The sequence below is a fragment of the Nerophis ophidion genome, linkage group LG11 (assembly GCF_033978795.1).
Source record: "Nerophis ophidion isolate RoL-2023_Sa linkage group LG11, RoL_Noph_v1.0, whole genome shotgun sequence".
Taxonomy (NCBI): Eukaryota; Metazoa; Chordata; class Actinopteri; order Syngnathiformes; family Syngnathidae; genus Nerophis; species Nerophis ophidion.
In genome coordinates, this window is record NC_084621.1 from 23473872 (window position 1) to 23499893 (window position 26022).

At 40.1% G+C, this 26022-nt stretch overlaps 1 protein-coding gene across 1 annotated transcript in view; it reads right to left on the reverse strand.

Annotated features, from left to right (window-relative positions):
• bcan (brevican) overlaps positions 1 to 26022 on the reverse strand; it is a 56998-nt gene that overhangs the window by 13152 nt on the left and 17824 nt on the right. Inside the window, exons 2-8 of the mRNA XM_061915419.1 lie at positions 21664 to 21746; positions 14983 to 15384; positions 9394 to 9568; positions 9197 to 9324; positions 8862 to 9128; positions 8268 to 8798; positions 914 to 1615 (exon numbers count right to left, since the gene is read on the reverse strand). Coding sequence (XP_061771403.1) covers positions 914 to 1615; positions 8268 to 8798; positions 8862 to 9128; positions 9197 to 9324; positions 9394 to 9568; positions 14983 to 15384; positions 21664 to 21746 — 2288 coding nt within the window. The remainder of the gene's footprint in view (positions 1 to 913; positions 1616 to 8267; positions 8799 to 8861; positions 9129 to 9196; positions 9325 to 9393; positions 9569 to 14982; positions 15385 to 21663; positions 21747 to 26022) is intronic.

Genomic DNA, 26022 nt, shown 5'->3' on the forward strand with positions numbered 1-26022 from the left:
AGCTAAAATTGTTGGTTTTCTGACGTAGACTTGTTTCTTCAGCATTGTCCACACGTTTAAGTCAGGACTTTGGGAAGACCATTCGATAAATTTCATTCTGTCCTGATTTAGCCATTCCTTTACCACTTTTGACATGTGTTTGGGGTCATTGTCCTGTTGGAACACCCAACTACATCCAAGACCCAACCTCCGGGCTGAGGATTTAAGGTTGTCCTGAAGAATTTGGAGGTAATCATGAGGTGTGTACCTAGCAGTACTTAAGGTGTTACATGAGGTGTGTACCTACCAGTACTTAAGATGGTACATGAGGTGTGTACCTACCAGTACTTAAGACGTTACATGAGGTGTGTACCTACCTGTACTAAAGGCGTTACATAAGGTGTGTAAGTACCAGTACTTGAAATGTTACATGATGTGTGTACCTACCAGAACTTAAGATGTTACATGAGCTGTGTAAGTACCAGTACTTGAGATGTTACATGATGTGTGTACCTACCAGTACTTAAGATGTTACATGAGCTGTGTAAGCACCAGTACTTGAGATGTTACATGTGTGTACCCACCAGTACTTGAGATGTTACATGATTTGTGTACCTTCCAGTACTTGAGATGTTACATTAGGTGCGTACGTACCAGTACTTAGTGTGTTACATGAGGTGTGTACCTACCGGTACTTAAGATGTTACATGAGGTGTGTACCTACCGGTACCTAAGATGTTACATGAGGTGTGTACAAAACAGTACTTAAGGTGTTACATGAGCTGTGCACCTACCAGTACTTAAGGTGTTACATGAGGTGTGTACCTACTAGTACCTAAGGTGTTACATGAGGTGTCTACCTACAAGTACTTCAAGTGTTACATGAGGTGTGTACCTACCAGTACTTAAGATGTTACATGAGGTGTGTACCTACCAGTACTTAAGGTGACTTCTCGTGTAGCTGTCATGATGGTCGGTACTTGAGGGTCTACAGTTGGGTCAGTGAAGTTCTCCAAGGTGTGGTCTTCAATGTGACACCCAGGGCATCCTTGGATCCTACCTGAGTAAGCGCCAGTACTGGTCTCCACTTGTCCTCCTTCATGTCCGCTTGTGGTGCCGGTGGTCCACACCTCTGCTCCATCCTTTGAGACTTCCTGCGGGATGACAGTTCTGGACTCTGTGTTGTATCCAGATTCCTGCGGGGGGGTGGAGGTCGGTTTTGATTGATGGTGTGGCGTGGTTTGGAAGTCCAACGGGTGAAGTTCATGTGTGGAAGATCCACTGCGGTGCTCTGGCGATTCAGTCAGGTTTGATAACACCAAGTCCTCTGGATTGTCTTCTGACCAGACACCTGCTTCTCGGTCTGTAGATTCACTCCCGGCTTCAGGTTCATCTGTGACATTGTGGACTGGTTCTGGGTGACTATGTGCTTCCCTGCTGTTTGAGATGAAAATAACAACCTCTGCGGCGGTGCCGGGTGGGCCACCAGAGGACTGGATGGGTTCCGAACCATAACCCGGAATCACGGTCACCTCAGCTGTGATGACCTCTGCGTTGTGTGTGTCTCCGCCGAAGTCCCCCGGTGTTGCTAGCGTGACGGACGCCACACCCAAGTGCTCCTGGGCCGCATCAGAACCTGTTCGTTTAAAGATAAAGATGTGAAACCAGGGGTCTTCAACGTTTTCCAGTCCAAGGACCCCCAAACTGATGGAGCAGAGACCCCCTGAGTATATATCTTGTATAACATTGTCTTTTACAAACCCCGTTTCCATATGAGTTGGGAAATTTTGTTAAATGTAATTAAAAACGGAATACAATGATTTGCAAATCATTTTCAACCCGTTTTCAGTTGATTATGGTACAAAGACAACATTTTTGATGTTCAAATTGATAAACATTATTTTTTTTGCAAATAATCATTAACTTTATGATTTGATGCCAGCAACCTGTGACGGAGTTGGGAAAGGTGGCAATAAATACTGATAGAGTTGAGGAATGCTCATCAAACACTTATTTGGAACATCCCACAGGTGTGCAGGCTAATTGGGAACAGGTGGGTGCCATGATTGGGTATAAAAACAGCTTCTGTGAAATGCTCAGTCATTCACAAACAAGGACGGGGCAAATGTCACCACTTTGTTAACAAATGCTTGACCAAATAGTCAAACAGTTTAAGAACAACATTTCTCAACGGTCTATTGCAAGGAATTTAGGAGTTTCACAATCTGCGGTCCGTAATACCATCAAAAGTTTCAGAGAATCTGGAAAAATCACTGAACAAAAGCGATGATATAACGGACTTTCGTTCCCTCAGGCGATACTGCATCAAAAAGCGACATCAGTGTGTAAAGGATATCACCACATGGGCTCAGGAACACTTCAGAAAACCACTGTCAGTAACTACAGTTTGTCGCTACATCTGTAAGTGCAAGTTAAAACTCTACTATGCACAGCCAAAGCCATTTAACAATGACATCCAGAAACGCCGCTGGCTTCTCTGGGCCCGAGCTCAGCTAAGATGGACTGATGCAAAGTGGAAAAGTGTTCTGTGGTCTGAAGAGTCCACATTTCAAAAAATTTGGGGGGAAACGATGAACGTCGTGTCCTCCGGACCAAAGAGGAAGAGAACCATCCGGATTGTTATAGGCGCAAAGTTGAAAAGCCAGCATCTATGATGGTATTGGGGGTGTACTAGTGCCCATCTGTGAAGGCACCATTAATGCTAAAAGGTACATACAGGTTTTGGAACAACATATGTTGCCATCCAAGCAACGTTATCATGGACGCCCCGGCTTATTTCAGCAAGACAATGCCAAGTCACTTGTTACAACAGCGTGTTTTCATAGTAAAAGAGTGCGGGTACTAGACTGACCTGCCTGTAGTCCAGATCTGTCTCCCATTGAAAATGTCTGGCGCATTATGAAGCTTAAAATACCACAACGGAGACCCCGGACTGTTGAACAACTTAAGCTGTACATAAAACAAGAATGGGGAAGAATTCCACCTGAAAAGCTTAGAAAATGTGTCTCTTCAGTTCCAAAAGGTTTATTGAGTGTTGTTAACAGAAAAGGTGATGTAACACAGTGGTGAACATGCCCTTTCGCAACTACTTTGGCACGTGTTGCAGCCATGAAATTCTAAGTTAATTATTATTTGCAAAAAAAAATAAAGTTTATGAGTTTGAACATCAAATATCTTGTCTTTGTAGAATGTTCAACTGAATATGGGTTGAAAAGGATATGCAAAACATTGTATTCCGTTTATATTTACATCTAACACAATTAAAGGTTAGCTATATTAAATGCTAACATTAATAAAAATATTACAGAGGTTTTCAACGTTTTCCAGGCCAACTAATGGCGAGACGTAGCGTGGCCCCCCCAACTACCTTTTTTTTTTATTTTATTTTATTGAATTGTGGCATTAATGGCTAGCTGGCAACTAGAGCGCTAAATGTAGATATCTTAAATGCTAACATTAATAAAATATTACAGAGGTTTTCAACCTTTTCCAGGCCAACTGATGGCGAAACGTAGCGTGGCCCCCTAATTTTTTATTTATTTATTTGAATTTTGGCACTAACGGCTAGCTGGCAACTAGAGCGCTAATGTAGCTATCTTAAACGATAACATTAATAAAATATTACAGAGGTTGTCAACGTTTTCCAGGCCAACTAACGACGAGATGTAGCGTGGCCCCCTAACTACATTTATTTATTTTTTATTGAATTGTGGCACTAATGGCTAGCTGGCAACTAGAGCGCTAATGTAGCTATCTTAAACGATAACATTAATACAATATTACAGAGGTTTTCAACGTTTCCCAGGCCAACTAATGGCGGGATGTAGCGTGGCCCCCTAACTACATTATTTTTTTTGTAATTTAATTGTGGTGCTAATGGCTAGCTGGCAACTAGAGCGCTAATTGTAGCTATCTTAAATGCTAACATTAATAAAATATTACAGAGGTTTTCAACGTTTTCCAGGCCAACTAATGGCGAAACATAGCGTGGCCCACTAATTTTTTTATTTGTTTATTTGAATTTTGGCACTAATGGCTAACTGGCAAATAGAACGCTAATTGTAGCTATCTTAAATGATAACATTGATAAAATATTACAGAGGTTTTCAACGTTTTCCAGGCTAACTAATGGCGAGATGTAGCGTGGCCCCATCACTACATTTATTATTATTTTTATTGAATTGTGGCATTAATGGCTAGCTGGCAACTAGAGCGCCAATTGTAACTATCTTATTAAATGCTAACATTAATAAAATATTACAGAGGTTTTCAACGTTTTCCAGGCCAACTATTAGCGAAACGTAGCGTGGCCCCCTAATTTTTTATTTATTTATTTGAATTTTGGCACTAACGGCTCGCTGGCAACTAGAGCGCTAATGTAGCTATCTTAAATGATAACATTAATAAAATATTACAGAGGTTGTCAACGTTTTCCAGGCCAACTAACGGCGAGATGTAGCATGGCCCCCTAACTGCATACTTTTTTTTTGTAATTTAATTGTGGTGCTAATGGCTAGCTGGCAACTAGAGCGCTAATTGTAGCTACCTTAAATGCTAACATTAATAAAATATTACAGAGGTTTTCAACGTTTTCCAGGCCAACTAATGGCGAGACGTAGCGTGGCCCCCCAACTACCTTTTTTTTTTATTTTTTTTTATTGAATTGTGGCATTAATGGCTAGCTGGCAACTAAAGCGCTAAATGTAGCTATCTTAAATGCTAACATTAATAAAAATATTACAGAGGTTGTCAATGTTTTCCAGGCCAACTAATGGCGAAATGTAGCGTGGCCCCTTTACTAAATTTCTTTTTTTTTTCATTGAATTGTGGCACTAATGGCTAGCTGGCAACTAGAGCGCTAAATGTAGATATCTTAAATGCTAACATTAATAAAATATTACGGAGGTTTTCAACCTTTTCCAGGCCAACTAATGGCGAGATGTAGCGTGGCCCCCTCACTACATTTATTATTTTTTTTATTGAATTGTGGCATTAATGGCTAGCTGGTAACTAGAGCACCAATTGTAACTATCTTAAATGCTAACATTAATAAAATATTACAGAGTTTTCAACGTTTTCCAGGCCAACTAATAGCGAAATGTAGCGTGGCCCCCTAATTTTTTTTTATTTATTTGAATTTTGGCACTAACGGCTCGCTGGCAACTAGAGCGCTAATGTAGCTATCTTAAATGATAATATTGATAAAATATTACAGAGGTTGTCAACGTTTTCCAGGCCAACTAACGGCGAGATGTAGCATGGCCCCCTAACTGCATAATTTTTTTTTGTAATTTAATTGTGGTGCTAATGGCTAGCTGGCAACTAGAGCGCTAATTGTAGCTACCTTAAATGCTAACATTAATAAAATATTACAGAGGTTTTCAACGTTTTCCAGGCCAACTAATGGCGAGACGTAGCGTGGCCCCCCAACTACCTTTTTTTTTTATTTTTTTTTATTGAATTGTGGCATTAATGGCTAGCTGGCAACTAAAGCGCTAAATGTAGCTATCTTAAATGCTAACATTAATAAAAATATTACAGAGGTTGTCAATGTTTTCCAGGCCAACTAATGGCGAAATGTAGCGTGGCCCCTTTACTAAATTTCTTTTTCTTTTCATTGAATTGTGGCACTAATGGCTAGCTGGCAACTAGAGCGCTAAATGTAGATATCTTAAATGCTAACATTAATAAAATATTACAGAGGTTTTCAACCTTTTCCAGGCCAACTAATGGCGAAACGTAGCGTGGCCCCCTAATTTTTTTATTTTTTTATTTGAATTTTGGCACTAACGGCTAGCTGGCAACTAGAGCGCTAATGTACCTATCTTAAACGATAACATTAATAAAATATTACGGAGGTTGTCAACGTTTTCCAGGCCAACTAACGGCAAGATGTAGCGTGGCCCCCTCACTACATTTATTTTTTTTTTTTATTGAATTGTGCCATTAATGGCTAGCTGGCAACTAGAGCACCAATTGTAACTATCTTAAACGCTAACATTAATAAAATATTACAGAGTTTTCAACGTTTTCCAGGCCAACTAATAGCGAAACGTAGCGTGGCCCCCTAATTTTTTATTTATTTATTTGAATTTTGGCACTAACGGCTCGCTGGCAACTAGAGCGCTAATGTAGCTACCTTAAATGATAACATTAATAAAATATTACAGAGGTTGTCAACGTTTTCCAGGCCAACTAACGGCGAAATGTAGCATGGCCCCCTAACTGCATAATTTTTTTTTGTAATTTAATTGTGGTGCTAATGGCTAGCTGGCAACTGGAGCGCTAATTGTAGCTACCTTAAATGCTAACATTAATAAAATATTACAGAGGTTTTCAACGTTTTCCAGGCCAACTAATGGCTAAACGTAGCGTGGGCCCCCTAATTTTGTACTTATTTATTTGAATTTTGGCATTAATGGCTAGCTGGCAACTAGAGCGCTAATGTAGCTATCTTAAATGCTAATATTGATAAAATATTACAGAGGTTGTCAACGTTTTCCAGGCCAACTAACGGCGAGATGTAGCGTGGCCCCCTCACTACATTTATTTATTTTTTATTGAATTGTGGCACTAATGGCTAGCTGGCCTCTAGGGCGCTAATTGTAGCTGTCTTAAATACTAACATTAATAAAATATTACAGAGGTTGTCAACGTTTTCTAGGCCTACTATTGGCGAGATGTAGCGTTGCCCCCTAACTACCGGTATATATAAAAAAAATTTTAATTGAAATGGTGGCACTAATTGCTAGCTGGCAACTACAGCGCTAATTGTAGCTACCTTAAATGCTACCATTGATAAAATATTACAGAGGTTTTCAACGTTTTCCAGGCCAAATAATGGCGAAACGTAGCGTGGCCCACTAATTTTTTTATTTGTTTATTTGAATTTTGGCACTAATGGCTAGCTGGCAACTAGAGCGCCAATTGTCGCTATCTTAAATGATAACATTAAGAAAAAATTAAAGAGGTTTTCAACGTTTTCCAGGCTAACTAATGACGAAACGTAGCGTGGCCCCCTGATTAATTTATTTATTTTTTAATTGTGGCACTAATGGCTTCCTGGCAACTAGAGAGCTAATGTAGCTATTGTAAATGCTAACATTAATAAAATATTACAGAGGTTTTCAACGTTTTTCAGGCCAACTAACGGCGAAATGTAGTGTGGCCCCCTAACTATTTTTTTTAATTTTGTTTTATTGTGGCACTAATGGCTAGCTGGCAACTAGAGCGCTAATGTAGCTCTCTTAAATGCTAACATTGTCAGGCTTGCCACTGACAGTTTGTTTGTTTTAGTTTTTCCTCTCTGTGTGTTTAGTATTTCCTGTCCTTCGTTCCTGTCAGAACTCTTATTTTGGTTCAGCTTCCTGTTTGTCTCCCTGAGTGCTTTGTTTCCCCTCAGCTGTGGCTGATTGGCACCTGGCCACACCTGATATCAATCAGCCAGCTCCTATTTTACTTGCTTTGTTCCTCCAGTCAGTGCTGAATTATTGTATTGCATGTCGCACTTGTCATTGCTACCTGTCGTGTTGCATCTTGTCGCGTCAATGCAGCGGTGCGGTAAGCTATGTTTGATAGCGTTTTTTAGCTTACTGTCTTTTGTTCCCTGCTTCCAGTTTGTTTTCTAAGTACAAGTACGACTTCTGTTTTCTATGCTAAAGTAACTTTTTGTTTTCTAGCTCCCATGCTAGCTCTTTTAGTTTGTTATTCGCCCACGTGCGTGCCTTTTGTTTGTACCCTTTGTTTGGTTTTGTTCTAGTATTTTATATTAAAACCATGTTTCCTTATTCTATGCCTGCCTTTGTCTCTGCTTCTTAGGGTTAGACAACAAACTGTGAAAAACATTAATAAAATATTACAGAGGTTTTCAACGTTTTCTAGGCCTACTATTGGCGAGATGTAGCGTGGCCCCCTAACTACATTTATCCATTTTGTTGTTGAATTGTGGCACTAATTGCTAGCTGGCAACTAGAGCACTAATTGTAGCGACCTTAAATGCTAACATTGATAAAATATTACTGAGGTTTTCAACGTTTTCCAGGCCAACTAATGGCGAGATGTAGCGTGGCCAATAGTTGGACAATATCGGAATATCGGAATATCGGATATCGGCAAAAAAGCCAATATAGGACATCTCTAGTTGTAATCAATCAATCAATCAGAGGTTGGTCTTCAATCTTCATCCTAACAAGACTTTGCGGAACTACTTTGTGGAACCTAATCTGATTGGAGGAGTTTGTTGTGGGGGAACCTTTGGGCTGACTTACTTGACTCGGATGGCGTCTCTGAGATGGTGGTGTCCATGACGACCGGGACGACTGTGGCTAAGTTCCCGCCCCGTTCCGGGTGGTCCTCGGCGGTGCTGCTGCCAGAAGTTGGCGACATGGTGGAGGCACGCAGCTCCTCCGTCTGAGATGCATAGACCTCCGGTTCGGGGACATCTCCCGAGGTGCTCGGGTAGAGCAGCGTAGCCTCGGCCGCGTGACGATGCTCCTCCGAGGATCTGTTCAACTCCTCTGGTCCTGCCGTTACGTTGGTGATGAAGATCTCCAGGTGTGGAGAATCGGAAGACGCTGTATGACGACCAAGTCCTTTGCGCTGGTCCTTGTCTTCAGGGTGAGACTCGCTGACCTCTCCGGGCTTCAGAGTGGCCGACTGAGGAACCTCCCTTGTTGAGGTCTTGGTCTCCGGAAAGTTTGCTGGTACAGGACTTAGAGTCCGGACCACCTCCTCCCAAGTTGTGGTCGTCTCCTCCGTGACGGGGCTGTCCTCGTTGGTGAGGGGAGACGATGGCGACCCTGCAGAGAAGGCAACGAGTATCAGGTGTCGGAGTCAGTCCCCGGTGGTCCAAGCCCATATACCTCTGAAGCAGTAGACGTCATGTCGGCTCTGCTCCTCGGGGAAGATGGTCTGGTTGCCCGGCCCTACAGAGTCCACGTCCACACAGCGCCCCGCAGGGTATCGCACGCTCCGGTCTTTCAGCCACCCTGACCCAGATTGGTTCAGTCCCTCATTCCAGGCTGCGTACAACTGGGCGGGGCTGGCTAGCTCCGCTCCCTCCCTCAGGCAGTGAGCTCTGGCCTCCAAGAAGGTAAAATGCTCCGGGGCGGAGCCGTGGAACACATCACCTGTTGGATTCACGTTGAAGACCTCAAGGAACGCTACTTCAAAACCCGGGAAAGGAACTATTGCTGACCTGCGATATCGCCCACGTAGCAGTAGACACCAAACCTCTGCTCCGGGTCCAACGTTCCCGAGTTCCTTAGGCCTGGAGGTCCATCGGCGTCGCCCAAGCAGCCCTCTCTCGGCTCTTGAACGGGATATCTAAGGACGAACAGGACTCCCGGCATTAAGACCGGTTCAAACTGGCTTCGAATCAGCGCTCGTCCTCACCTGACCGAGCGGTCCGAGAGCCAGCCCGCATGGCAGCACTCGTGTCCGCTGTGGAAGGATGCCAGGAACTGCTCAGGGGTCGCAATTTGGCCCCCCACGGCCTGGCAGGCCTGACCTGCTCGCAGGAAGGTGAAGGAGTTGGGGTTTTCTGCGTCCTGATGGTGGAACACCAAACCTGCGTGGAGACACCACAGATGTGTCACCAATGAGTCTCCACGACTGAGCAGTGAGCTCACTATTTGGCATATTTTCCATAAGTAGAAAATGCAATTTCTGGAGAACTAGCGTGTGAATGCTCGGGAGCCAGACCTGAACTGAAACGCTATCAGGTAGCGGGGCAGGAAAGGTGGCGTCAATGAATAAAGCATACGACTGTCGGGCGCCTATCAGTAAAATGAGCCAAAATATTTAACATGCTAACAGTTAGCATGTGTCATGTAGCAAGTTATATAACTCAAACGTTTACACCTGTCAAATTAGCTAAAAAGGCTAAAATGCTAACAGTTAACATGTATCAAGTACCAAGTTATATGATTCGAAGGTTTAGATCTGTCAAATTAGGCGGGAAAAAAAAGGCTAACAGTTAACATGTGTCAAGTACTAAGTTATACTGTTGGACTCCAAGTTGTACACCTGCAAAATTAGCTAAAGAAGCTAACATGCTTACAGTTAGCACGTGTCAAGTAGCGAGTTATATAAGTCAAAGATTTACACCTGACAAATTATCTAAAAAAGCTAACATGCTAACATTTAACTTGTATCAAGTACCAAGTTATATGACTCGAAGGTTTAGATCTGCCAAACTAGCTAAAATAAAGCTAACCTGCTAACAGTTAAAATGTGTTAAGTACCACGTTATATGACTCAAAGGTTAAGATCTGTCATATTAGCTAAAAAAGATAACATGCTAACAGTTGAAATTTATCAAGTACCAAGTTGTATGACTCGAAGGTTTAGATCTGCCAAATTAGCTAAAATAAAGCTAAAATGCTAACAGTTACCATGTGTCAAGTCCTACAGGACTCCAAGTTGTACAGATGAAACATTATTAAATAAGCTAATATGCTAACTGTAAGCATGTGTCTAATACCAAGTCATTAGAATCTATGGGGTGTATAAATACAAAAGTAGCGAAACAAAACTAACATGCTAACAGTTAGCATGTGCCAAGTAGCAAGTTATATAACTCAAAGGTTTACACCTGTCAAATTAGGTTAAAAAAAAGCTAACATGCAAAAATTTAACATGTATCAAGTACCAAGTTAAATGACTCAAAGGTTTAGATCTGCCAAATTAGCTAAAATAAAGCTAACATGCTAACAGTTACCCTGTGTCAAGTACTAAGTTATACTGTAGAACTCCAAGTTGTACACCTGCAAAATAAACTAAATAAGCTAATATGCTAACAGTCAAGAACAAAGTTAGAAAACTTTGAGGTGTACAACTGCAAAAGTAGCTAAAAAAAAAAAGCTAACATGCTAACAGTTAACATGTGTTAAGTACTAAGTTATACTGTCGGACTACAAGTTGTACACCCTCAAAATAAGCTAAATAAGCTAACATGCTAACAGTCAAGGATCGAGTTAGAAGACTGAGGTGTACAACTGCAAAAGTAGCGGAAAAAAAAAAAGCTAACATGCTAACAGTTAACATGTTTCAAGTACCAAGTTATATGACATTAAGGTTTAAATCTGCCAAATTAGCTATAAAAAAAAGTAACATGCTCTAAGTTAGCATTTGTAAAGTATCACGTTAGATGATTTAGAGTTGTACACCTTCAAAATTTGTTTTTAAAAAAGCTAACATGCTAACATTAGTATGAATGATTAAATGAATAAATAAAAAGGTTTTCATCTGTCAAATTAGCTATAAAAAAGCTAACATGCTAACAGTTACCATGTGTCAAGTACTAAGTTATACTGTAGGACTCCAAGTTGCACACCTGCAAAATTAGCTAAATAAGATAGTATGCTAACAGTCAAGAACAAAGTTAGAAGACTTTGAGGTGCAAAAGTAGCTAAAAAAAAAAAAGCTAACATGCTAACAGTTAACATGTTTCAAGTACAAAGTTATATGACTTTAAGGTTTAAATCTGCCAAATTAGCTATAAAAAAAATGTAACATGCTCTAAGTTAGCATTTGTAAAGTACCAAGTTAGATGATTTGGAGCCGAACACCTTCAGAATTAGTTTTAAAAAAGCTAACATGCTAACATTAGTATGAATGAATAAATGAATAAATAAAAATGTTTCACTCTGTCAAATTAGCTATAAAAAAGCTAACATGCTAACAGTTACCACGTGTCAAGTACTAAGTTATAGTGTAGGACTCCAAATTGCACACCTGCAAAATTAGTTCAATAAGCTAGTATGCTAACAGTGAAGGACAAAGTTAGAAGACTTTGAGGTGCAAAAGTAGCTAAAAAAAATTAAAAAAGCTAACATGCTAACAGTTAACATGTGTCAAGTACCAAGTTATATGACTTCGAGGTTTAAATCTGCCAAATTAGATTAAAAAAAAAATGTATCATGCTAAAAGTTAGCATTTGTAAAGTATCAAGTTAGATGATTTGAAGCCGTACGTCTTCAAAATTAGTTTTTAAAAAAGCTAACATGCTAACATTAGAATGAATAAATGAATAAATAAAAAGGTTTCAATCTGTCAAATTAGCTATAAAAAAGCTATCATGCTAACAGTTACCATGTGTCAAGTACTAAGTTATACTGTAGGTCTCCAAGTTGCACACCTGCAAAATTAGCTAAATAAGCTAGTATATTAACAGTCAAGAACAAAGTTAGAAGACTTTGAGGTGCAAAAGTAGCTAAAAAAAAAAAAGCTAACATGCCAACAGTTAACATGTTTCAAGTACCAAGTTATATGACTTTAAGGTTTAAATCTGACGAATTAGCTAAAAAAAAAAAAAAAATGTAACATGCTCTAAGTTAGCATTTGTAAAGTATCAAGTTAGATGATTTGGAGTTGTACATCTTCAAAATTAGTTTTTTAAAAAGCTAACATGCTAACATTAGTATGAATGATTAAATGAATGAATAAAAAGGTTTCAATCTGTCGAATTAGCTATAAAAAAGCTAACATGCTAACAGTTACCATGCGTCAAGTACTAAGTTATACTGTAGGACTCCAAGTTGCACACCTGCAAAATTAGCTAAATAAGCTACTATGCTAACAGTCAAGAACAAAGTTAGAAGACTTTGAGGTGCAAAAGTAGCTAAAAAAAAAAAAGCTAACATGCTAACAGTTAACATGTTTCAAGTAACAAGTTATATGACTTTAAGGTTTAAATCTGCCAAATTAGCTATATAAAAAAAATATGTAACATGGTCTAAGTTAGCATTTGTAAAGTATCAAGTTAGATGATTTGGAGTTGTACACCTTCAAAATTTGTTTTTAAAAAGGCTAACATGCTAACATTGGTATGAATGATTAAATGAATAAATAAAAAGGTTTCAATCTGTCAAATTAGCTATAAAAAAGCTAACATGCTAACAGTTACCATGTGTCAAGTACTAAGTTATACTGTAGGACTCCAAGTTGCACACCTGCAAAATGAGCTAAATAAGCTAGCATGCTAACAGTCAAGAACAAAGTTAGAAGACTTTGAGGTGCAAAAGTAGCTAAAAAAGAAAATAACATGCTAACAGTTAACATGTTTCAAGTAACAAGTTATATGACTTTAAGGTTTAAATCTACCGAATTAGCTATAAAAAAAATGTAACATGCTCTAAGTTAGCATTTGTAAAGTATCAAGTTAGATGATTTGGAGTTGTACATCTTCAAAATTAGTTTTTTAAAAAGCCAACATGCTAACATTAGTATGAATGATTAAATGAATAAATAAAAAGGTTTCAATCCGTCAAATTAGCTATAAAAAAGCTAACATGCTAACAGTTACCATGTGTCAAGTACTAAGTTATACCGTAGGACTCCAAGTTGCACACCTGCAAAATTAGCTAAATAAGCTAGTATGCTAACTGTCAAGAACAAAGTTAGAAGACTTTGAGGTGCAAAAGTAGCTAAAAAAAAAAAAAGCTAACATGCTAACAGTTAACATGTTTCAAGTACAAAGTTATATGACTTTAAGGTTTAAATCTGCCAAATTAGCTATAAAAAAAATGGAACATGCTCTAAGTTAGCATTTGTAAAGTATCAAGTTAGATGATTTGGAGTTGTAGATCTTCAAAATTAGTTTTTAAAAAAGCTAACATGTTAACATTACTATGAATGATTAAATGAATAAATAAAAAGGTTTCAATCTGTCGAATTAGCTATAAAAAAGCTAACATGCTAACAGTTACCATGTGTCAAGTACTAAGTTATACTGTAGGACTCCAAGTTGCACACCTGCAAAATTAGCTAAATAAGCTAGTATGCTAACAGTCAAGTACAAAGTTAGAAGACTTTGAGGTGCAAAAGCAGCTAAAAAAAAAAAAAAAGCTAACATGCTAACAGTTAACATGTTTCAAGTACAAAGTTATATGACTTTAAGGTTCAAATCTGCCAAATTAGCTATAAAAAAAATGGAACATGCTCTAAGTTAGCATTTGTAAAGTATCAAGTTAGATGATTTGGAGCCGAACACCTTCAGAATTAGTTTTAAAAAAGCTAACATGTTAACATTAGTATGAATGAATAAATAAAAAGGTTTCACTCTGTCAAATTAGCTATAAAAAAAGCTAACATGCTAACAGTTACCATGTGTCAAGTACTAAGTTATACCATGTGTCAAGTACTAAGTTATATGACTTCGAGGTTTAAATCTGCCAAATTAGATTTTTTTAAAAATGTAACATGCTAAAAGTTAGCATTTGTAAAGTATCAAGTTAGAGGATTTGGAGCTCTACACCTTCAAAATTAGTTTTTAAAAAAGCTAACATGCTAACATTAGTATGAATGAATATATGAATAAATAAAAAGGTTTCAATCCGTCAAATTAGCTATAAAAAAGCTAACATGCTAACAGTTACCATGTGTCAAGTACTAAGTTATACTGTAGGAATCCAAATTGTACACCTGCAAAATTAGCTAAATAAACTAGTATGCTAAGAGTGAAGAATAAAGTTAGAAGACTTTGTGGTGCAAAAGTCGCAAAAAAAAAAAAAGCTCACATGCTAACAGTTAACATGTGTCAAGTACCAAGTTATATGACTTCGAGGTTTAAATCTGCCAAATTAGATAAAAAAAAAAAATGTAACATGCTAAAAGTTAGCATTTGTAAAGTATCAAGTTAGATTATTTGGAGCTGTACAACTTCAAAATTACTTTTTAAAATAGCTAACATGCTAACATTAGCATGAATAAATACATTTTCAGCATTTACACAAATGATGCATGAATTAATCCATCCAGCCATCCATTTCTACCGCTTGTCCCATTTGGGGTTGCGGGGGGTCACTGGAGCCTATCTCAGCAGCATTCGGGCGGAAGGCGGGGTACACCCTGGACAAGTCGCCACCTCATCGCAGGGCCAACACAGATGGACAGACAACATTCACACACTAGGGACAATTTAGTGTTGCCAATCAAGCATGAATGAATGTCTTATTAATAATTGTTTTTAGGGTGACTGACCTTTGACCTTGACCTGCGTGACATCAGAGGCGCCCTGGGATCCCTGCTGCACCTCACAGCGGTACAGACCGCCATCCCCGTGCCGGACGCCCCCCAGCCTGAGCGTCATGTCGGCGGGCGAGACGGCGTAACGCGGCAGGGAGGCCCGGCCCCTGTAGGCCTCGCTCACCAGCACCGCGTCGCCGCGGGCGACCAGGATCTCCGTCTTCTTGTCGCCGTCTATCCGGCTCCACGTGACCCGGGGCAGAGACAGGACGGCGCGGCGGCCGGTGGCGGCGGCGGCGGAGGGCGTGGGCGGCGGGTGGGCCAGAGACACCAAGCAGGTCAACGTCAGCTCGGCGCCCAGCTGGGCGGCCACAAGTGGAGCAGAGGGGACGATCACATGGAGGAGCTGGGCCTCATCTGTGAGGAGACAACACAAACATCTAATTTGACCAGCATTTGCACCTTTATCCTGATCCTCACCGACATTTTATTTCTTGCCCCATGCTCCACCTCGCTACAAATATTGTTTTTTGTCGGCAGAGGATCAACCAGTGGGAAGTTTGTCGCCAAATATCCAGGGTCTCGGTTGTGGTATTTCAAGCTTCATAATGCGAGACAGGTCTGGACTACGAAGCCACGCTTGACATTGCCTTTGCTGAAATAAGCAGGGGCGCCCATGATAATGTCGCTTGGATGGCAACATGTGTTGCTCCGAAACCTGTATGTACCTTCACAGATGTATAAGTTACCCATGCCTTGGGCACTAATGCACTCCCATACCATCACAGGTGCCGGCTTTTCAATTTGGCGCCTGGAACAATTCGGATGGTTCTTTTCCTCTTTGTTCCGCAGGACACGACGTCCAGAGTTTCCAAAAACAATTTGAAATGTAGACTCGTCAGACCACAGAACACTTTTCCACTTTGCATAAGTCCATTTTAGATGAGCTGGGGCCCAGCAAAGCAGGCTGCGTTTCTGGGTGTTGTTGATAAATGGCTTTGGCTTTGCATAGTACAGTTTTAACTTGTACTTACAGATTAGATTAGATAGTACTTTATTTATTCCGTCAGGAGATGTAGCAACAAACTGTAGTTACTGTAGTGGTTTTCTGAATTGTTCCTCAGTCCATGTGGTGATGTCCTTTACACACTGATGTCGCTTTTTGATGCAGTACCGCCTGAGGGATCCAAGGTCCGTAATATCATCGCTTACGTGCAGTGATTTCTCCAGATTCTCTGAGCTTTTAGATGATATTACGGACAGTAGATGGTGGAATCCATAAATTCCTTGCCGGCTATTCAACTTGGCGCCTCGAATAATCCGGAATGTTCTTTTCCTCTTTGTTCCGCAGGACACGACGTCCAGTGTTTCCAAAAACAATTTGAAATGTGGACTCGTCAGACCACAAAACACTTTTACACTTTGCATCAGTCTTTCGAAGATGAACTCAGGCCCAGGGAAACCGGCCTCGTTTCTGGGTGTTGTTGATAAAATGGCTTTGGCTTTGCATAGTAGAGTTTTAACATGCACTTACAGATGTAGCGACGAACTGTACTTACTGTAGTGGTTTTCTGAAGTGTTCCTGAGCCCATGTGGTGATATCCTTTACACACTGATGTCGCTTTTTGATGCAGTACCGCCTGAGGGATCCAAGGTCCGTAATATCATCGCTTACGTGCAGTGATTTCTCCAGATTCTCTGAGCCTGGATCTGGATGGTTCTTTTTCTCTTTGTTCCGCAGGACACAACGTCCAGAGTTTCCAAAAACAATTTGAAATGTGGACTCGTCAGACCACAGAACACTTTCCCACTTTGCATAAGTACATCTTAGATGAGCTCAGGCCCGGGGAAGCCGGGGGCGTTCCTGGGTGTTGTTGATAAAATCAATCAATGTTTATTTATATAGCCGTAAATCACAAATGTCTCAAAGGACTGTACAAACCACTACGAATACAATCTGGATCGTTCTTTTCCTCTTTGTTCCGGAGGACACGACGTCCAGAGTTTCCAAAAACAATTTGAAATGTGGACTCGTCAGACCACAGAACACTTTTCCACTTTGCATCAGTCCATCGTAGATGAGCTCTGGCTCAGGGAAGCCGGCGGCGTTTCTGGGTGTTGTTGATAAAATGGCTTTGGCTTTGCATAGGAATTTTAACTTGCACTTACAGATGTAGCAACAAACTGTATTTACTGACAGTGGTTTTCTGAAGTGTTCCACAGTCCATTTGGTGATATCCTTTACACACTGATGTCGCTTTTTGATGCAGTCCCGCCTGAGGGATCCAAGGTCCGTAATATCATCGCTTACGTGCAGTGATTTCTCCAGATTCTCTGAGCCTTTTTATGATATTACAGACAGTAGATGGTGGCATCCATAAATTCCTTGCTAGCTTTTCAACTTGGCGCCTCGAACAATCCGGATGGTTATTTTCCTCTTTGTTCCGCAGGACAAGACGTCCAGAGTTTCCAAAAACAATTTGAAATGTGGACTCGTCAGACCACAGAACACTTTCCCACTTTGCATCAGTCCAAACTTAGATGAGCTTGGGTCCGGGGAAGCCGGCGGCATTTCTGGGTGTTGTTGATAAAACGGCTTTGGCTTTGCATAGTAGAGTTTTAACTTGCACTTACAGATGTAACGACGTACTGTAGTTACGTAGTGGTTTTCTGAATTGTTCCTCAGTCTATGTGGTGATGTCCTTTACACACTGATGTCGCTTTTTGATGCAGTACCACCTGAGGGATCGAAAGTCCGTAATATCATCGCTTACATGCAGTGATTTCTCCAGATTCTCAGAGCCTTTTGATGATATTACAGACCGTGGATGATGAAATCCCTAAATTCCTTGCAATAGCTCGTTGAGAAATGTTGTTCTTAAACTGTTGGACAATTTGCTCACAAAGTGGTGACCCTCGCTTCATTTATGTTTGCGAATGAATGAGCATTTCATGGAAGCTGCTTTTATACGCAATCATGGCACCCACCTATTCCCAATTCACCTGTGAGATGATCCAAATAAGTGTATTCACCTGTAAGATGATCCAAATAAGTGTTGGACGAGCATTCCTCAACTTTCTCAGTCTTTTTTGCCACTTGTGCCAGCTCTTTTGAAACATGTTGCGGGCATCAAACTCCAAATATTTGCAAAAAATAACAAAGTTTTCCAGTATGAACGTTAAGTATCTTGAATATAGGTTGAAAAGGATTTGCAAATCATTATATTTTGTTTTTATTTACCATTTACACAACGTGCCAAGTTCGCTGGTTTGGGGTTGTGTACGTTAATAACAAAAATAATACAATATTTCCACCAAAAATGTAGCAGCACAAACGACAGAGGACACGTCTGGTAAGATTAGCTTCAGTCTTAATTGTTTAGACACTAAATTTGGCTCACAAAGTTTTATTAAATTCAATTTGTAGCATCTGCGATGAGGTGGCGACTTGTCCAGGGTGTACGCCGCCTTCCGCCCGATTGTAGCTGAGATAGGCACCAGCGCCCCCTGCGACCCCAAGGGGAATAAGCGGTAGAAAAATGGATGGATGGAATTTGTAGCATTAAAAAAATTCCACTCAGAAAATTTCCAAGGCAAAAAACATGCAGTGACATAGATTCAGTCTGGGAAAAATAAAGGCGGTACACTAAGTACAAACCCTGTTTCCATATGAGTTGGGAAATTGTGTTAGATGTAAATATAAACGATTTTGATGCCAGCAACACATGACAAAGAAATAGGAAAAGGTGGCAATAAATACTGCTAAAGTTGAGGAATGCTCATCAAACACTTATTTGGAACATCCCACAGGTGTGCAGGCTAATTGGGAACAGGTGGGTGCCATGTGTGGTATAAAAGCAGCTTCCGTGAAATGCTCAGTCATTCACAAACAAGGATAGGGAAACGGTCACCACTTTGTGAACAAATGCGTGAGCAAATTGTCAAACAGTTTAAGAACCACATTTCTCAACGGGCTGTTGCAAGAAATTTAGAAATTTCACCGTCTAGGGTCTGTAATACCATAAAAAGGTTCAGAGAATCTGGAGAAATCACTGCACGTAAGCGATGACATAACAGACTTTCGTTCCCTCAAAAAGTGACATCAGTGTGTAAAGGGTATCACCACATGGCAGGGGGCGGGCATTACGTCGATCTCGGAGGGTGTGTCAGTCGATCACAAGCCAGGCATGAAAAAAATAGACATAAAAATGAGCAATCATCAATCCTCACCAAGACTTCATTTTCGTCAGTTGTTTGACATTCTCGGCACCCGAGGATCTTGTGAGATGACGCTGGCTGCTGCGAGCTCACTATTAAGAAAGAAATCACTGACAGGACGGACGGAGAAAAACACTTTCTATTTCAATTTTTCTTGGGCCGTACCTGCTGTCAAAACTATAAAGACCGACTGCACAGTTCCTGTCTCCACCATAAAAGACCTGCTTCATCATGCCTGTGCTAACAAAATAAGAGTCTCAGAAAGCTAGCATGCACAAGCTAGCCAGCTACGGAGTTTGATGCCAATGTATTTTTCCCCCGCCCTCAGCGACCGCTCCCTCTCCTCGCTCGCCCACACACTCACTGACGTCACTCACCTGTGTGGGCCACACACACATATGCTACTCTCATAACAAAGTGTTTAAAAACGAGTTTGCAAGTTTGACAAATGAGATGCCAAATCCCACCACTTTCATGTGGTATTGGACAGAAAGGAGGACATTTTTTTTACTTCCATTTGAAAATGCGGACGTTATCAGCACCACTGTCTGATTCCAATCAATGCAAGTCATCAGAATCAGGTAATACACCAACTTATATTCTTGTCTTCGTGAAAGAAAGGAATCTATATGTGTTAAACATGCTTGTATTACCATTAAACACCATTAACGTGTTAACAAAAATGTCCCTTTCATAAATAAATAAATATAAATTATAAATATGAATGTGTTAGATCTCCTCGACTTGGTCTATTGAAAAGTAGATCGCCTGCAGAAAAAGTGTGAGCACCCCGCCACATGGTCTCAGGAACACTTCATAAAACCACTGTCAGTAACTACAGTTTGTCGCTACATCTGTAAGTGCAAGTTAAAACTCTACTATGCAAAGCCAAAGCCATTTATCAACAACACCCAGAAACGCCGGCGGCTTTTCTGGGCCTGAGCTCATCTAAGATGGACTGATGCAAAGTGGAAAAGTGTTCTGTGGTCTGACGAGTCCACATTTCAAATTGTTTTTTTTGGAAACGGTGAACGTCGTGTCCTCCGGACCAAAGAGGAAAACAACCATCAGGACTGTTCTAGGTGCAAAGTTGAAAAGCCAGCATCTGTGATGGTTGGGGGTGCATTAGTGCCCAAGGCATGGGTAATTTACACATCTGTGAAGGCACCATTAATGCTGAAAGGTACATACAGGTTTTGGAACAACATATGTTGTCATCCAAGCAACATTATCATGGACGCTGTGGAGAGACGCAGCCGATGGGCCGACAGCGGAGGACCAAGATGGAGGCCAGGAGGCGGGGCATGCTGCGTGCGTCACGCCTCTCTTCGCCGCCGCATGCCCCGCCTCCTGGCCTCCATCTTGGTCCAGAACGCCTGCTGTCGGCCTGTCGGCTGAGTCTCTCCACAGACGCCCTTTCTTATTTCAGCAAGACAAGACAATGCCAAGTCACTTGTTACAACAGCATGGCTTCATAGTAATAGCGTGCGGGTACTAGACTGGCTTAACCGTCATCCAAACCTTTCTCCCATTGAAAATCCATCCATCCATCCATCCATCTTCTTCCGCTTATCCGAGGTGGGGTCGCGGGGGCAGCAGCCTAAGCAGGGAAGCCCAGACTTCCCTCTCCCCAGCCACTTCGTCTAGCTCCTCCCAGGGGATCCCGAGGCGTTCCCAGGCCAGCCGGCAGACATAGTCTTCCCAACGTGTCCTGGGTCTTCCCCGTGGCCTCCTACCGGTTGGACGTGCCCTAAACACCTCCCTAGGGAGGCGTTCGGGTGGCATCCTGATCAGATGCCCGAACCACCTCATCTGGCTCCTCTTGATGTGGAGGAGCAACGGCTTTACTTTGAGTTCCTCTCGGATGACTGAGCTTCTCACCCTATCTCTAAGTGAGAGCCCCGCCACACGGCGGAGGAAACTCATTTCCGCCGCTTGTACCCATGATCTTGTCCTTTCGGTCATGACCCAAAGCTCATGACCATAGGTGAGGATGGGAACGTAGAACGACCGGTAAATTGAGAGCTTTGCCTTCCGGCTCAGCTCCTTTTTCACCCCAGCGTGGCGCATTATGAAGCCTAAAATACCACAACGGAGACCCCAGACTGTTGAACAACTTAAGCTGTACATAAAACAAGTATGGGAAAGAATTCCACCCGAAAAGCTTCAAAAATGTGTCTCCTTAGTTCGCAAAAGTTTATTGAGTGTTAAAAGAACAGGTGATGTAACACAGTGGTGAACATGCCCATTCCCAACTACTTTGGCACGTGTTGCAGCCATGAAATTCAAAGTTATTTATTATTTGCAGAAAAAAAATAAAGTTTATGAGTTTGAACATCAAATATCTTGTCTTTGTAGTGCATTCAACTGAATATGGGTTGAAAAGGATTTGCAAATCATTGTATTCTGTTTTTATTTACATCTAACACAATTTCCCAACTCATATGGAAACGGGGTTTGTATAACCTCCATGCTTACCTGGCTGGTGCGGGGGCGTGGAGGACGTCGGAAGGACCAGCAGGCAGACGGCGGCCAGCAACGTGCAAAGAAGCACGTCCCGCCTGGGGGATGAAAGACAAGATAAAATGTGGAAAGACAGATTAGTTCAGTGGTGTTCAAAGTGCAGCCCGGGGGCCTTTTTCATTCTGCAACAGTTTTGTTTTTTTTGTCCATCTAAAAATAAACAATTCGCTTTGTCACCTACCACACTAAGCTAAGATGTTTCCTTCAGATGTTTCAACATATTTTGGATTGTTTTTAACATCGTAAGTGTACAAAATGTGTCATAATCTGTCAAAATGTTATATACATATTGCAAGTATTTATGTATATAATGTAGTAACAGACACCTTCATAACAATATGTTCAATATTTAGTCATTTTAATCATTGCCGAAACTATTTCCTCGGCGCATTTATTTCCGTTTCCATAGTAGCACACCTCCAACTTCTGGCAGCAAATCATGGCAGACACGGTAACAAATAACAAAGATGACTATTTTTGGACAAATGAGGATTCACAGCCTTATCTTCTTGAGGCTGAATTTATGGAGGATGAAGTGCTGCTTCTAGAAGCTAGCACGGAGGAAGAGGGAGACATTTAAGCAGTTTATTAAACTACCATTAAATTAATATAATATTAACACATGTATGCATAGGCTATATACTGTGTATATTGTATGTATGTATATATATATATATACATATATAAATATATACATATATGTATATACATACAGTGGGGCAAAAAAGTATTTAGTCAGCCACCGATTGTGCAAGTTCTCCCACTTAAAATGATGACAGAGGTCTGTAATTTTCATCATAGGTACACTTCAACTGTGAGAGACCGAATGTGGAAATTTTTTTTCCAGGAATTCACTTCGTAGGAATTTTAAAGAATTTATTTGTAAATTATGGTGGAAAATAAGTATTTGGTTAACCATTCAAAGCTCTCACTGATGGAAGGTTTTGGCTCAAAATCTCACGATACATGGCCCCATTCATTCATTCCTTAACACGGATCAGTCGGCCTGTCCCTTTAGCAGAAAAACAGCCCCAAAGCATGATGTTTCCACCCCCATGCTTCACAGTAGGTATGGTGTTCTTGGGATGCAACTCAGTATTCTTCTGGTTAGCTGCTAACACAGACGCAGAAGTTGTCAACACATCGATGAGCAGCTAAATATCATCTTTGACCAGACTGTGGGGTCTTAAGGGCTCGTCGTCATGGGACCGAAGAGAACCCCAGCGGCGGACGAAAACGAGGACATTAAAAAGTCACTTCAATTTCTTTCACAAGACGTAAATGACATACGGATTAAACAGGATAAAATTCTTAAACCCGTGGATGAAGTCACGGAGCTCCGTATGTGCATCCAGGAGAGGGATAAGAAGATTGGCGAGTTGGAGAGGAAAGTGGAAGATCTGGAGCAGTATTCTAGACTGAATGATGTGATTGTGACGGGGCTAAAAGTTAAACCGCGCTCATATGCACATGCTGCGGGGAGCGAGAGTGCATCTGGGGACCCGGAGGCTGGCTCGGTGGAGGAGCAGGTTGTGGACTTTCTGTCTTCCAGAGACATTCATCTGGACACGAACTCAATCGAAGCGTGTCATCCTCTGCCTGCAAAGAGGGACGTCATGCCTGCTGTCATCCTGAGGTTCGTCAACAGGAAAAGAAAGACCGAACTAATGAAACAAGGGAGAAAGCTAAAAGGCACCAACGTATATTTGAATGATCACCTGATCAAAAGGAATGCAGATATTGCAAAAAAAGCCAGGCACTTAAGGAAACAAAACAAAACACAGAATACTTGGGTCACAAACTGTAAAATATTCATAAAACTGAATGGATCACCTGAACAAGCAAAAGTGCTGGTTGTTAGAGACATACAGGAACTGAAGAAATATGAATAAATATGTGAATTAGTGGGACAAAGAGAGTTAAAAAGTACATTAACAAGTTCATTCAATGGCATACAATCAGTCCTCTGATATTACAGACAACAATTTAACAATACAACAAAGGATTCTAGATTCCAAGATTTTTGAACTAAAATCATCTGAGTATACTGATCACAATTCATTAGACTTGGAATATCATCTCGATCCAGATAATATGTTTCCATCGTCTGACTCCATCAACTGCAAATACTATTCAGAAAAGGAATATAATAACTCAATAAAATCAAAAGGCACATTTTCAGTCATCCATTTTAACAGTAGAAGCACGTATGCAAATTCCAGTGCAATTCAAGACTACTTACAACATTTTGTGAATCAATTTAGCATAATTGCTATATCCGAAACATGGTTTAATGAAGCAAAAGGCATTGATTTTGAGATAAAGGATTATAATTTAAACTATGTTAACAGCACAAATAAAATGGGTGGAGGAATCGCTATGTACGTTCATAAGAAATATAAATACAAAATATTAGAAGACATGACTGTATCAGTAAATGATATAGTTGAATGCTTATCAATAGAAATCATTAATGAAAGGAAGAAAAATATCATAGTTAGCTTTATATACAGGTCACCAGGATCAAATGTGGAACTATTTACCGAGTGGGCTGAAAAAACTTTCTCAGAAATAGTTAATAAAACAATATTTATTTGTGGGGATTATAATATTGATCTCATGAATCCAAATAACCACATAGCAACAGAAAACTATATTAACAGGACGCACAGTATGAGTTTATACCCAACCATTACAAGACCGACTAGAATAACATCGCACAGTGCAACCCTCATCGATAACATCTTCACAAATAATATGCAGTATTCAAACATCAGTGGAGTAATGGTCTGTGACATAACCGATCATCTGCCTGTATTCACAGTGTATAATGATGAGACCAGTACACACCTGAATTCACAGCAAAAATATACTTACAAAAGAGTTAGAACAGAAGACTCTTTCAATCTATTAAATCAGGACCTAACAATGCAAAACTGGGATTGCGTGTACAACAAAAAGGATGTGGATAGTGCCTTTGAATCATTTATAGATATATTTAATTCAATATATAACCAAAAATGTCCAATAAAAAAAATTAGAATCAACAACAAAACTTTAAAGTGCCCATGGTTAACCAAGGGTTTACATAACGCTTGTAAAAAGAAAAACACATTATATAGACAATTCATCAAATTAAGTAATGTAAAACCTGGCTCAAAAAATGAATATACAAAGAAACTGATTGAAGACTCTAAACATAGATATAAAACATATAAAAATAAATTGACTGATATAATAAGGACTAGTAAGAAATTATATTATACCAATCTATTACATAGGAATAAGAACAACTCTAAGGAGGTGTGGGGAATACTTAACACTATAATTAAAGGCAAATCAAAAAATAACTCGTATCCTAGCTATTTCACTGATAACAACCAAGATAGTTATAATATGATTAATGTTGTGGAGAGTTTTAACAGTTTCTTTGTAAATGTCGGATCAGAATTGGCAGCCAAAATCCCTGATTATAGCAGCAATGAAATGGAGTCACTGATTGAAATAAATCCAATGAGTATGTTTCTGTTGGGAGTAACTGAAGAGGAAATAATAGATGTTGTTAAAAATTGCAAAAATAAAACATCTGCTGATTGTTTTGACATAGATATGACACTTGTGAAAAAAAACATACATTCCATCACCAAACCACTAACTTATATATTTAACCTGTCCTTCCAAACAGGACAATTTCCTAATAAAATGAAAATGGCAAAGGTAATACCAATATATAAAAATGGGAACAAACACATCTTCACAAACTACCGACCTGTCTCTTTGCTCCCGCAGTTTTCCAAAATCTTAGAGAAATTATATAACACTAGATTAGAGAAATTTATAGATAAACATAAGATAATTAATGAAAGTCAATACGGTTTTAGGACAGCAAGGTCAACATCTATGGCAATAATTGATGCAGTAGAAGAGATAACCAATAGCTTAGATAGTAAGAAATATGCAGCTGGAATTTACATGGATTTGAGTAAAGCATTTGACACCATTAATCATCAAATATTACTGAAAAAATTATACAGATATGGAATAAGGGGAGTAGCTTTGACTTGGATAAGGAGCTATTTAACACAAAGACAGCAGTTTGTGAAGATGGGCGAGTTTACATCTGGGCATTTGGACATTCCTTGTGGGGTTCCACAGGGATCCGTTCTTGGTCCCAAGTTATTTAACTTATATATTAATGACATATTTACAGTATCAAATGTATTAAAATTAGTCATATTCGCAGACGACACTAATATTTTTATTAGAATATATATATTGTAATATATATATATATATATATATATACATACATAC